General features: G+C 38.6%; 1 protein-coding gene across 1 annotated transcript in view; it reads right to left on the reverse strand.

Annotated features, from left to right (window-relative positions):
* Positions 1-14,128, reverse strand: part of CNTN1 (contactin 1) — a gene marked incomplete at its 5' end in the record, with an annotated part of 69,990 nt that extends 55,862 nt beyond the window's left edge. Inside the window, 3 exons of the mRNA XM_010161750.1 lie at positions 2,967-3,139; positions 6,927-7,068; positions 14,087-14,128. Coding sequence (XP_010160052.1) covers positions 2,967-3,139; positions 6,927-7,068; positions 14,087-14,128 — 357 coding nt within the window. The remainder of the gene's footprint in view (positions 1-2,966; positions 3,140-6,926; positions 7,069-14,086) is intronic.
* Between the last annotated feature and the right edge of the window lie 820 nt (positions 14,129-14,948).

The raw sequence follows: 14,948 nt of genomic DNA on the forward strand, positions 1-14,948 counted from the left end.
TCCCTGACAACTCCAAGGATTGGTAAGCAGTAAGCTCAGACAAATCTTTTCTGCCAGAGGTTTGGGGCAGAAGTGGCTCAGATTCGAGGAGAAACCTTAGCTGACCCTCTTTAAACCAACTTCCATGCAGCAGGGTAAAAGGATAAAGAACCAAGTCCTTCATGGAGCTACATGTATCCCACAGACTGTGGGAGAACAGTAGTGGTATCTGCAGTGATAAGACAACAGTTGTAGGAGCAACTTCAGCTAGGTCAATAACTGCATTTTGCTTATTCTTTTCACCCTCATTCTGTGTATCCAGTCTGAAATTAAACTACAAACACCTTAAGGCAGGGAACATCTCTTGTGAAGCTTCTCCATGTCACTAAGGGCAGTGAGATTGTGGAGATCCTGACTGGAGTTCTGCTCTAAAGGCTACTGTGCTGTGAACAGTACAGCATTACTAGCCAAGTGCACAGCTGCTGAATGTAATATTCTACCACAGAAACCACCTAAGCTAAATTCATTCAGATTACTTCACCCTTCTCCAGTGGCAGGCAGCTACGCAGCTCTACTAAATTCCCAAGGCTGGCTCTGATATCTACCTAAAACTTAAGTTCAAGGACAGAAAGAATATTATAGTCATCGGAACAAATCTGCTGTTAATTTGATACTGCTCTGCATATGGGCAGTGTGGGGTTTGGTGAAAAGTTATCTTAGTTATTTCCAGATTACATTTTAAGTCTAGACGTTTTGTTTATAGTGTTCTTGAATAATCTTTGAAACTTTAGGACAGTCACTACAAATGTAAAGACATGGGATAGAACAGGCAACTTGTATATGTAAATCATTATGTCTGTACCAAAATAGCATGGCCTATGCCAGCTGCAGGGAAGTCAGACAATTACTGAGATGTTAGTTGTATACCTTCTTCCCACTTACGAAATGCTCTATACTCTGATTGGGTCTTGATGTCTTCCTGGCGTAAGCACTACTTGCTTATTACCCAATAATTATAATAACCATGATTCCATGAATTCTTAATTGGAATACATTCATTTTTAGCTAGAAATAGCATAATCACTACACTCCTACAAGCATACGGTTAATATCTAGTGAGTATGGAAGTTTTTCTTCCTTGTCATTCTTGCAGCCTCTCTGCTATGAAATTACTGTGTTTTACTATTCTGACATCATTTCCCAGCTCAGCACACCCCAAAAAGCCACTAAATATTACTGCAGGGTAAAATTCCTTCCCTCCAGAGTATATATATGTAACAGCTAAAAAGGATTTTAATGGGTTTTAAAGCACTGGATCTAAAATGATCCAGTTCTGCTGAAGACATTGCTCTCAGGTGGATTAATTGACATGAAGTTTATGAGAGAGTGTGGCTTTTGTTTCATAATTTCAGTATATTTTACAGTAAAACAAAAACAAAAGGTCTTGCTCATTTATAGCTGGTCAAGATTTTGCGAGCCATTTTTCAAACACTTAGTTTTAGCAACTCTATTCAAATTAAATTTCTCTAATTGATTTTTTAGAAATAGTGATTGTGGAAGGAAATGTTTTTTATAAGTGATAGAAAAGGAGAGGGAAGCAAGCACAACAGTGTGAGGAAGAATGACAGAACCATTTTTTTAACAAGTATTTATCAGTTTCAGCTATCTTTTCACTTATAGTCCTTGCTCCTTACCCTATTTTCATTTAAACCATTAAATATTACATATTAGGGTTCTGTTCAGTATAATTGTGCAGCACACTATCAAAGTTCAGTTCATGCAGTCTGTGAGCTGGTAGGCAGAAAACATGCCTCAGACTGTTTTGATTCTACTTCTTTCCTCTATTATGTGTACTGGCTTCATTTTAAGTAGCTACAGCTATTGTCATAGCTTTTATCCTACTGGCTCCTCAGGACTGGCACGACTGATGCCTGCTTTAGGTATGAATAAATATCTCATAAATTGAATTTTGATGTCATCTCTATTAGAAGGAATTAACAACCTGGCCTTCTATTCATTCTAGAAATTATGCCAGGTAAAATGCAGACTGAGACTAGATCAACTATTATGAAATCCATCAGCTTTTTTCAGTCTCTTAAGTTTTCATGAGATACGTGGTCCTGGAGTACCACAATCACTAGGGGAATACAGAACTTTTCACTTCATCTCTGATCTTATACAGTAAGGGGTGACACGTGCTCCTTGGGCTCCTGAAGACAAGAGGGGCACTAGGCACTTAATGTCACAATTAAAGGGCCCACAGGGCTTTGTGCATGGTTACCAGGTAAGAGTGGACCCCTTTTTTTGTGTGGATTCCCTTTGTCTCCTCTGACAAAGAAGTTTATCTGGGGAAAAAAGCATCTTAAGGCAAAATAAAATAAAAATCCCCAAATCTGTCTTCAGTTGGTAAAATTTTATACTACTCTTCATGCAGTACATCAGTTCTTTGCAATGCATATATATCTGTCGGCAGGGCAGGTCTGTGCATATGCATGCATTCACAGGACTAGTTCATGACTGTCAGAAGATGACAGAAATATCCCCCAGAAGGGTCTTCGTTGTAGCCTAGGAGCCAGGGAGCATGCCTTCCTAAAGACTGCCATGCCTTCCCCCTAAAGGCATCCCAGCTGTGTTTGCATGGCAGCAGCACCTCATCATCACAGGCCCCCATTCATGTCTGTATTCTGTGACTCTTTCATTCAGAAAGAGCCTGGACATTATTATCTCAAGATCTGGCTCTGTAAGTCTCTTCAATTAATAATTTAACACCAACTCACTGAGAAGGCTGTTGTGTCAGCTGAATGCTATAGAATATAAAATGCTTACAAAACTTATTTTATGTTGAGCTCTGCAAATGAAGGCACGTAAGATACTGTTTTTACAGACCAGTGGAGCTGTAGCACGTTAGCAGAACACTGCAGTGTAAAACGTTGAGCATTTCAAGCTACGCGTAACGTTCCTACATTGTGACTGAAACATCGACTTACATCCAAAACGCAGAGTGGCTTCACTGCTTCTGACAGTTCCAAAGATATTTGATACTACACAGACGTATTTTCCAGCATCCCTTGATTTCTCTGGATTATTGATAACAAGTCTGCCTCCCACCATACTGTAGCGATCCTTCGTTAAATCAATATCCCAGTTGTTGAGTTTCCACCTATTAAAAAAGAAAAGCCAGATGTAAGATTTGGCCCAGAAAAACAAATCCGGTAAGAAATAGGATTTGAAAAATTACTCCTAAGTTCTGATAAACTATACAGGATCTTATTAGTATACTTTTATTTATGTTTTCATTTTTTCTTCAGCAAGAGGCACAGATTCAACAAACTTCATTAATAGACTCAGTCTCCTTCAGCCTCGTGAAGATGTGATGTAGATTAAAACCCGATTGCTGGCCATATAGCACAGAGCTGGCCTTGAGTGAGCTTCTCAGTGATCAAGCACCAGGATTATAAACATATCCTCTAATAGTTATCTAAGGCCAAATTGGCTAAGAAAATACTCCCTCTGCACCTTTCAAGTATGGACTAAGGAAATCTCTAAGAGCTTTTTGCAAACTTGTTGCAGGGGATGAGAATGTTTCATAAAGCCTAATGTGCCAGTGAGTCTGTGCAACAGCCCCACACCTGGTCTAAGACCTACTTAAAAAAAAATTGCAGGACATTCCCACCTTAATTACTTTAAAACTCCGTGGACTGGGTCTAGCCCTTATTGACTTCTACTGATTTCAACGAAGATACGGCACAGGGAGAGGGAGCCAGTATTCACGATTTGTCTACATTTATATCTATCACTCTGTCCACAAGAGGGAGCCCATAACCTTCTTTGAAAAGCACATTTCCTGAGCACAATTCAGAAAGCTGCAACTTAAATACATTTAAAGATCATAACATTCCTGCAGTGTAAATCGATTTTTGTCATAAGGCAAAGATAGGCACTAATATCTGAAAATAATTGTGCATACCCATGTCTTTCTTCCTTAATGAAACGTTGTACCAAAATACACAGAATGCCCATTTGGAAGCTGAAATTGCATTTGTCAGAAACAAACAATGACAGAGCTGGTATTAACAAAAAACAAACAAAAATTTAAAATAAAAATAAACAGTGAAATGGTAGAATTTTCAAGAGGTAGTAAATAGCATTTAGCTTTTACAGGATTTTAGAGATATCACTTCATTTCTGTGAGATATACTACATGTCTGTATTACAAATAAATCCCCTATTCAGAAATACCTAGGAATATCACAAGGGCAGCTTATGCTGCAATGAGAGAGATCAGAAAAACATTGCACAAATGTGTAACTGTGAAGAGTAGAATTAAAAATTCTTTTCTTCTGAATTTATTAAAGACCAAAATACAATCAGATTTGTATGATACATCCTTTTCTTCTCTGAGTACAGTATTAATTTATATTATTTTGTAAGACAGAGTTACTCAGCAGCATAAGAAGATGATAGTCATGCAATATTCTTGCTGCTTAGATGGCAAAAACCCCTCCTTCATTCCACACAGGCTGTGTTTGTCACTATTGTAATTCACATGGGTAGTTCTTACCAGGTTCAGTACATGTTTCTCATACGTACGTAGTGTTTCTTGCACATGAAAATGCAGGGTAAGAAACCTTATGACACTCAGTTGGACATACTGAATTTAAAAGAAGTTATATCTCTTTTAGAACCGGGAAGAAATATTTGGGGATTTTTTTCCTATAAACTGATAAGCAGCTTGGGAACGTGTATTAGTAAAAAGTGTATAGCTATCTATGGTCTTCTCTTTTTCCACTCTTTTTTTGAGTTTCTTCAGGCTGAGATGTAAAATGGCAGGAATATACATATAAAGATATCTGCAGATGAGTTAGGAACCATCCAAGAAGCTATATCCGAAGGGAACCTACAGGAAGAAACGGTGTTTGAAGAAACCTTAGAAATGCTGGAACCACCAAGAGACGTATGAAATCTCTAAGATGGTAGGAGTGCTACAGAAAAAGGTCTCTGGTAATTAACAGTGTGTATTTGCATAACAGGTAATTTTGAGAGAAACAGCACAGTAAACTGAGGTCCATGATTTGCAGACAGGACTGGAAACTAAAGGACTCATTATCTTGTCCCCATGAAAGTATGTTTCCTTTCCTAGCAGCACTGAAGGCTCCAGCAATGACAAGGGAAGAAAACCAGATTCCTAGAAATTGCAGTGAGTATTTGAACTTTAGCACAAGTGAAGGACTATCAAATACAGAAGGAAGAGTGGATGAATGCTTAACAAACAATGAAAATACAGAACTTCTAAAAGAAGACAAAGGAGGTGAATGGTCAGGAAAAAAAAAAAAAACAGTGGCACGAAGGACTTCTCTACATCTGAAACAAGAAAATTTTGGCTCATGAACTGTTGGAGGGCTAAGAAATGGAGACAATATATTGAGGTAGAGTAAAATAACGGCGTCAGAAAACAAGGAAAGTGGCTTTATTCTGCACTGCAACTGTTATCACATCCGCTATCAACAACAACTGTCAGATCTGTTCCTAGACAGAAGAGCTCTGGAGGTGCAAGGCCATTCTTCCAGAGTGACTTAACTAGTTCAGATTTTGCAGAGCCTTTGACAGACAAAGAAGAATGCTAAAATTTACATAGAGCCTGTAATCACTCTACCAATGGTATGTCTCATAGCTTGCAGACAGGGTGGGGGAGTCTCTGGACAGACTGGAAGTGATGGGTAAGTATATCAGAAGAGTACCAAATCAAAGCATGTCTGATCTCTCCACACTTCCAGTCCTTTCTGATCACTGGGAAAGCAAACAAGTGCAGCAGCAAAATGCCACGCAGAAAAACTTGTAAAGGTACTAGAGCCAGGGATTATATTCAGAAGGGGTATTCCAGTTCCCCTCAAATCCTTTAATCACAGGTGGTTCTGTGTATGTGGAAAACCTGTAAACATATTTCAAAAGAAAGGCATCTAGTTAAGCTGTTTTGATGTAAGAATACCACAGTTGACCACGATACTATAACAACTTTAAAAGAATGGCGAGCGGACTCAACTGCTTTTTCTTTCTTAGAAGCCAGAGTCTAGGAACACAACTGAGTGAGTACTGGGGGAAGATCATACGGTAGTTTAATGAAATGGATCTCTTCTGCTGGCAAGAAGTTGCATCTGTCCTTTAGTATGATGACAGTAGCTTTCTGACCATGACTAGGTTGTAAATAAGTCATGGTCTTCATAATGAAAAGCTTAAGTACACCCTCTGTACATAATGAGCAGATAACAGCTGACAAACTCATATGGATGTTCCAGAATTTCACAACAAAGCAGAACTGCCCTGTTAGTAACAACGCAATTATTGTGAAAGAGGTTATGTGTGAATCTCTACTAAAACTAGTTGAAACTTTTTTCCAGAGGAACATTTTTCGTGTCTTCAGTAGCACAGCTGACCCATTCCTGAGTGTCCCTCTACAATTGGGTGGATGCAAAAGCAACATAAGATGTAAAATACCCAGGTTCAACAGCCAGTCCTTCTTTCAGTGTGAAATATGATTAAAAAGCTGTTCTGAATCAAAAACAAGGACTTAAACCTCAGTCATCCTTAGCCTAATCTAGAAAGATACCCTCCTAATTAATTTTTAAAGGTCATTTTGTTATATTTTGAAGGTCATTAAAGATATTTTGTTTTGGTTTTGTTTGGTTTTTTTTTAATCTGGATCAGTACTCTTTTCAAAAGCTGAAAACATTTAAGACATCAGGAATGTATCTCTTTCAACACTGTCTGGCATTCTGACAAACTGAGTCAAGGTTGATCTTTACTCAAAAACTGCAATTATTTCCCCATTTTTTCCTGCCTCGAAGACTTTGTATCAACCTGTTAAGACAGCCAATCATTTAATAAATACCACAACCTGAAATACTCACTGAGTAAAATATGTAAGACCTGAAAATCAAAACAAGAGTTACCTGTAAGTAGGAAAAGGAATTGCTCGAGCCCTGCAGTTCATTGAAACTTGTCCATCTGAAGATTCTTCCGGGTAGATGGTATCAATGGGTTGCTCCTCAAAAACAGGTCCATAACCTTTGTTTCCTTCCTCTGAAAAACAGAGTTTAAAATGAATAATTTTAAATTAGTAGCCAAACTGAAGATGATTTTACATCACACCTTCCACATTCAAAATGTGAAGGCTAAATACTGAGCCCTGCAAAATCAAGTTTAATATGCATCAACAAAACCAGAGCAGTACAGGTAACAGAAGTCTTGGCCTTCCTTCACTGAGTCCTGCTTCATCCCTGCTCCCTGAGAACAAAAATAATTTAAACTATGTTCCTCTAAAACTACCTTCTCTGCTGACATCATCAATTATTTGATGAAGATAATTATGAATTGAAGATGTGCCCTTTAGGAGTGAGACCAACTTATTTCACAGAGGGCAACAAATTCTCATCAAACAGGTCCAGATGCAAAACCACTATCCAAACATTATGTGTTTCTTATCTTATAACCTAATCAGCTGCAATTGTTTTACATATTTGGAAAGAATCTTTATTGCATGAGAGAAAGAAAAAAACATGAAAGCTGAAGATCACAGCTGAGAATTACTTAGGTTCCAGAACACATTTCTGTCCTTCCTTTCACACTCGGGCATTGGTCTATGTTAACTCACTCTCCTCCAAAATAAAATTTTAAAAAAGCCCCACAATGAAAATTAACTATGTTTGTAAAATCAAGCACTTAAGGATGAATAAATGTCCAAAAGGTTTGGCAAGAGACAATTTTTTAATCTTTATCCACCGTTTGCTGATGCTGTTGTAAAGGTAAGGCTCTGCCCGCCCCAGCTGCACTCCCTTCTCCTTGATCTCCTCCAAGTGTACCAGACTGCTCTCTGGGGTCTGTGAAAGCAAGAGTAGACGCAAAAGTAGAACACTATGGGAAAATTCTGCTCTGCAAATCCAGAATGTAACTGCTTCTTCCTGTGAAAAAGGCAAATCTGCACAGAATGGCACTGTGACAGGACAACTCAGCTGTCTAATTCTTACAGGTGTATCTTGAGAATGAACGGACAGTATGGACACTTGTAAGCAAAGTCATGGGAAAAGCCAAGTAGAACATGACTGCTACCAGGTTCACTTTCCATGAAAGCTTTTAGTTTAAAAATTTCCAAAAGCAATAGTTAAGAATGGAAAATTCCTAACATTTTTCAATATTGTCTGTACTGCTCATACAAAATCTGCTACATCTCTTGTAATGCTACATTTAAAAAACCTTCACAGATTGAGACGTGAACTGGCACTGTAACAGATCAATGTCCTTAATCAAGTTACGCTTTTGTACTTATCCCTTTAAAATTCTTGCCTTTGGTTTCAAAATATTTTTGACTAAATTAGGCAGGTTTGATATAACCTAAGAGAAAAGGAAGACTCTATCCACACAAGTATAAAATATAAATTATGTCAGTATTAAAATACCATATATATATATAAAACAATCCTTACACAGATATCTTTTTTTATTGTTCCTAAATTCCATATTCATAGACACTGGATTACAGCACTCGCAGAAAACTGGTTACAGATAAAAATTAAGTTGCCTTCCCAGTTCAAGTCTTGGGAAAAAAACACAAACGTTTCCTTTAGGGACGGAAGCAGGCCCAGAAGTTTCTGCATGCTGCAAGAAGTATGGGCAGGCAACTTCATTTGCAAAAACTAGTCAATGTAACAAAAAGAGAAGCCTTGCAAAGAAGCAAAGAAGAGCAACTAGAAATAAAGGCAGAGCTTTTGAAAAATGGTCTGCTTTCTTTGATATCTGAAAGCACAACACCGTGTAAGAATCTACATATTGCTAGATCAAAAGGAAAAAAGTAATTTCAGACTGAAAAGGCAAGAATCACACGTCTGCTCAGAGCCTGGAATGACTGAGCAACAAACCTGATGGCAGCTTCCGTGCGGCTCTTAAACGTGAATACAGAATACCGACGGCCCCCAGCAGCGAACGCCTGCATCGTACGCAGCTGACTCTTTCCACCTTAGGACTCAAAGGATGTTACGGACCACTTCTGCATTTCATGGCATGCATTTTTAATGCTGCCACCACTACTCATTGCACTGAGCAAACATCTGTCTCTCACACCTACTCAGTATGCCTTATAAGGGCCCTTCTGCGATGGGCTGTTAGGCATCTGGCGTCAGACGCCTGGCTGAGCAGAAAAAGATGTGCAGGCTGCATGTCAGGCGTGGAAACCGATACACCTTCCGTTCCCCATCACAAGCTGAGCATGGGCCAGTGACATGCAAAAACCGTGGGGGAGAAAAGGGAAGACGAACGGTTTGTGAAAAAATCAGCATGTTCACATTTTAAGTGAAGTACCATGCCCGTGTGACTAAGTTCGGAGTGAGGAAGGGCAGACTAAGAGTACAAGGAAAAAGATCTGTTGACTGAAGTTGCACCCAGAAGAGAAAGGGGAGAAGTAAAAGTAGGGGAAGGAAGAAGGAAATGGATGGATTAGATCAACTGTGGAGGAGAAGAAAAGCAAATTTTATCTGTTCTAGTCCCACTTTAGGCACGAGGATGGACTTCACAACCTCTCAAACACCCTTACTTCCCTATTTCTTGTGCATTTCTTGTGATCTCTATTTTTAATAGCAAAAGCAATTGCCTAATTCTGATTATTTGAAGCATTCTTCAGTGAATTCTGCGAATGAGATTCAGACTTTTCAACAGTGCTAAAATGTATTAGGAAGTCTTTGCAAAGGTGAAGAAAAACTTCACAGAGCTGGTATTTCTCCCTACCAGATCTTGGTAGGTCCTACCACATCTACCATACCAAACCATCTCCAAAGGTGTCTTTTTGGCAGATTATAAAACCCTTCAATAAGTGTTGCCCCTCTATTCCGCTCTCATAAGACCTCACCTAGAGTACTGCATCCATCCCTGGGACCCTCAGCAAAGTAAAGACGTGGACTGGTTGGAGCAAGTCCAGAGGAGGCCACGAAGATGCTCAGAGGGCTGGAGCACCTCTGCTATGGGGACAGGCTGAGAGAGTTGGGCTTCTTCAGCCTGGAGAAGAGAAGGCTCCGGGGACACCTTATTGCAGCCTTCCAGTACCTGAAGGGGCTGACAAGGAAGCTGGGGGGGACTTTTTACAAGGGCCTGTAGTGACAGGAAAAAGGGTAATGGGTTTAAATTGAAAGGGGGTAGATTTAAGAGATCAGGAAGAAATTTTTTACAATGAGGATGGTGAAAGACTGGAACAAGTTACCCAGAGAGGTGGTAGATGCTCCATCCCTGGAAACATTCCAGGTCAGGCTGGACATGGCTCTAAGCAACCCGACCTTACTGAAGATGTCCCTGCCCATGGCAGGGGGGGTGGACTAGATAACCTTTAAGGTCTTTCCAAACCAAACCATTCTATGATTCTAAGTAAGGTGTCATGGTTTAACATTAACAAGAGAGTTAACTCTTTCCTGACTAATCCCAGCACATAAGAGTTCAAAATTTATTTGAACAATAAAGCAAATCTTTTCCAATATTTATCAAATCTTACAATCAGAAGATCTTTTGAACATCTAAATTTTAATATCTAAAGATCTTTACCTTTTGGGTCTTTTTCTTGAACTTTCTAATTTTACTAAAAGTTCTCATATTAGAGATGAGTTTCATCTTGTGGCATTTTGCCTGCCTTTTATGTCTTTCTTCTTGTTAGTAAGAAATAATGAAGAAAAATTGCACCAAGAGTATTTGCACACAACCACTCATCTTGCTCTTCATGTGCAATGGAAGTCTCTAGACATAATTATAACATTTACATTCTACACAGTACAAAGCAACTATGCCAACCTGTTACTACCATCTACAGTATAAAATCTTGAACTCAAAACATTGATTTCAGTGGGTTAGAGTGCTGAGCAAATAATCCCTCTGTCCAGAGAGAGCAGGGCTAGTTTGCTTGTTTCAACGCCAGTCATCCAAATCACTTTCAGATGAGTCAATTTATTTTATTATCAGCTAATTCAATTCTTACATGCATATAATTTATTTTGAAAATCGATTTTCCTCATAGATTGATAATGTCATGAAGTAAAGCTACTTATAATTATGGGAAATGCTGTGTGTGTGAGCACAACCAGAAAGGGAAGTTAAAAATATGTAGTTTATTAAAGACACTGTGAAATTTTTAGTTCATAGGAGAAAACAGCAGTTCTTGGCCTTATTTTTTTTCCAATATGGAAAATAAAGTAAAACCTAATTGTTTACTCCCTGTCTTATTCTCAGCTGCAGATTGCATATATTGCATGTGTTTTCAGGGGTTGTTTTATAGTATGTGTGGCAAATCATGGAACATAAAATGCTTTTAAAGGCTTTTCTTATAGATGACCTGGGCTTGCAGCACGCCATTATCTCAAACATTAATGAGGTGACACAGACAAGTAAATAAGTAATGGCAAGAATAGTAATTCCTTCTTTCTTCTTCTTTCTACAGAAGCTACTTTCCTGTGTACTGTAAAGTGAGACTCTTGACATTAAGTGTGGGACTTATCTCACTTAATTTTAAAAGTTAGGGATTTTGTCCAAACTACTCACATGGTCTTTCTTTAGGGGGGTCAGACAAGCATTTCTAGCAGGTAACTTGCATATTCTTCCTTCATCAGCCACAGAGAAAGCTGAAACCTTCATCACATACTTAACCCTTAGACGGGTAAAATAAATCATGATGAATCTTCCCATAGGAGAGTCTGGATGTACATGACTGCGGCTGTGGAACATGACCTGGAGTCTCCCAACTGAGCCCACTGGCCAAAGCCTAGTCCTGGCCCTGAACGCAGAACCCAAGCCTCCTCCTGGAGCAGGACCTGCTGAGGTAGCTGTAGCACCATCACCAGCAACAACAGGAACACTAATGGCAGATTACCCCCCATTTCCTCAAGTGTTAAGATTCAGGAGGGAAGGTACAATGACAGCACAGCCCACTCCCACAAGTAATGAGGGACCTATTATTTATACACCTAGTTTGTCCTTGCCCTGAAGAAACTATTATTGTACTCCAGCACCAGAAGTGCAACTTTCTGCTTCTTATTTGTTCTGCAGGGCTCAGAAATCAAAAGAACATGGAGATAGTGAGGCACGAAGAGATACTATTGTCCTTACACCCTCACATACCCAAAGATAACAGTGTTATCTGTTATATGTTATCACATAACAAAGATAACCTGTTCCTTCTTAGCCAAAATTGAACATCACCTAGTGATGTCATAGAAATATACATTTTTTTCATTAAACTTATTTAGAAATGTATTGAAATAGTGATTTTATCAATATATATACGAACATAATTTCCATGATACCAGATAACTCATCAGTTTCTTTTCCACACTTTTGAAACATTTTTTGATGCAATACCTCTACATATCACTTACTGCCAGCACAAATACTGCATTTGGATGTGTAAATAATAAATCTCAAAGTGTGGGTTTAATCTATGAAGTTCCTGGTGATAAAACCACTGTCTCTTTGGGTATCTTTGGAACAGGTGAGGCTGCACCTTGAATACTGTGTTCAGCTTTGGGCCCCTTACTACAACAAAGACACTGAGGTGCTGGAGCGTGTCCAGAGAAAGGCAATGAAACTGGGGAAGGGTCTGGAGCACAAGCCCTCAAGTTGTGCCAGAGGAGGTTTAGACTGGACATCAGGAAAAATTTCTTCACTGAAAGGGCTGTCAGGCATTGGAACAGGCCGTGTGAAGCTGAAGACAACTCATGAGTTCAGCAATTTTCTATTTTATACTAGAGCCAAGTAAATGGTAACAGCTGGCACATCGTGGCTGAGGGAAGGCATCTTACTCATGCTTTAACAGAGCCAGAATCATCACCACCACTCCTCATTTTTAATGACTCTTCCTAGGTTCAATCATGATCTTCTCTTTTTTCCACCAGTTCTACACTCGGATAGCTTCACAGAGTTATGAAATCCCTGGATCAGCAGTGATAAGGCAAGAATTGGCCACTGCTGCATTTTTTCCAGGACAGCAGGTTAAAGAGGCAAGTTGCAGCCCAGCAAACCCAGTGCAGTACATTTCCTCTGACATTTGTTGCTGCTTTCAGCACTGGGAATCACAAGGCTGATCTGTATCACACATGCAGGGAACACACACTAGGAAGACAAGAGCTGATGATCTTAATCAGGACTTCTGCATCACATGGCAGAAAATTTGGAAAAGGGAAAAAAAAAAAAGAGTTTGTTGCTTGCTGTTAGATGCAGGTACTAATAACTACACATTACTTCACAGATAACGTTTAACAACCACCCAAATTCAAATGTATCTGTTTTCTTCTGCTCATGGACAGCTGCTACCAGTACACAAGGAGTTACTTTATACCTGATCTGAGATGTTATTTTGTAGGGAACCTGAAATGGAAGATTCCTGGAATTTCTTTAATTACATTATTTCTACAGAGTACTACCTGTCTTTGCAATATACTCATTCTCACATTTTGCGTAATCAATTGTCTGTCTAATCTGAATACAGAAAAGTAGAAGAAAACAGAAAATTCCGAAGGGAACTGTATAGTCTAGTTTTACTATTAGTCTTTTATAACAATGTCTCTCAAAGACAGGTCACTAAACCATGGTAGGATTACTGTCTTCATATGGCTAATATGAGCATAAGGAAAAATGTTATACATTAACATTTACTCTCACTTTCTAATTTGATACGCTGATTGCAAGCAAGTCTTCCATTTTCTACATTCTTTACAAGATACATCTTTTCATTTTGGCTTATAGGGTAGTTATAATCTATATTTCATGCAGGAGCTGTGGAATGTTATTCACTGAGGAGTAAAAGTAATCTTTCAACTTTTTCCTTATTTACAAAGTTATTAATGCTTTATCAATTTTTAAAGTTACATATTTCAAGTGATTCATTAGAAATGGTGGTTATATAGTTATGTGGCAATTCTTTGGGAAAGCAGACTTAATGAGAAGTCAAATGTAAGTTCAAGTCACTTCATGCAAATGATTCACATACTGTAAATGAGGTGCGAGAGGTTTTTCATGGATGTCCATTTGTGTATTTTCCTTATTTGTTCCGAAGTGTCCTTAATCTCACTAAATTCTTAAATTAAAACACAAAAAATATAGAGAAGTAATTGAATCTTAATGAAGGAAACAACTGATTAAACAAAATGGAGCAAGCATTCCCTTAACCAATACTTAGGGCACTCAGGCTTCTGGAAGGGCTCCCAGATCCAGCACCATTTAAAAGGTGCTTTACTCAGGAGGAGCAACTTGCACGTGTCAAACAGAAAAACATTAGTGTGCAAGGTACCATATGCAAAAGAAACTAACAGAGGAAATGGCAATGGATATTACTGAAATACAGTGAAGAGCCGGTAGCAAAACACGCCTACGAATCCATATGTTCAGAAACTACAGTGGATGTATCCTAAGTCCCTAATCCTGCAAACACTTTTGTACATGTGTTCAACTCCGGAGTAAAAAATCCCAAGCTCCAAGACCAGAAGACCAAACCCCCGTATACTAGAAAGGAGGGCTGAAAAATCAAGGGAGAAAGATCTGAGTGCTTTTCAAGATTTACGGATTGCATACTTAAACAAATTACCACACTGCTTTAAAAAGAGCAAAACAGAATTTCTGTGCAGAAACCAATTCATTTTGAAGATAATTCTACGAAAGTGAGCAGTACTTTTTTCATAGATAAATGCTCAATAATTCAACTGTAATGAAAATATATTGTCCACAAAAGATGTAACAATTCTACTAAGGGATGGCTGCAAGAGTTTCTGCTGGAAATAAGACGACCTTTACTTTCATCTTTAGGAAGGGTAACATATTAATACTGTTTGCTTAAAGCAAATAATAATAGGACAGCACTGAAAGCACTTAATTTAAGTTCATTAAAGGCCTCTCATATTCCTTCAGTAACTCATTCCATCACAGAATTTGTACACCTAAGTTGAGCCAAATCAACA

Source organism: Eurypyga helias, unplaced genomic scaffold, assembly GCF_000690775.1.
Source record: "Eurypyga helias isolate BGI_N326 unplaced genomic scaffold, ASM69077v1 scaffold16250, whole genome shotgun sequence".
NCBI lineage: Eukaryota > Metazoa > Chordata > Aves > Eurypygiformes > Eurypygidae > Eurypyga > Eurypyga helias.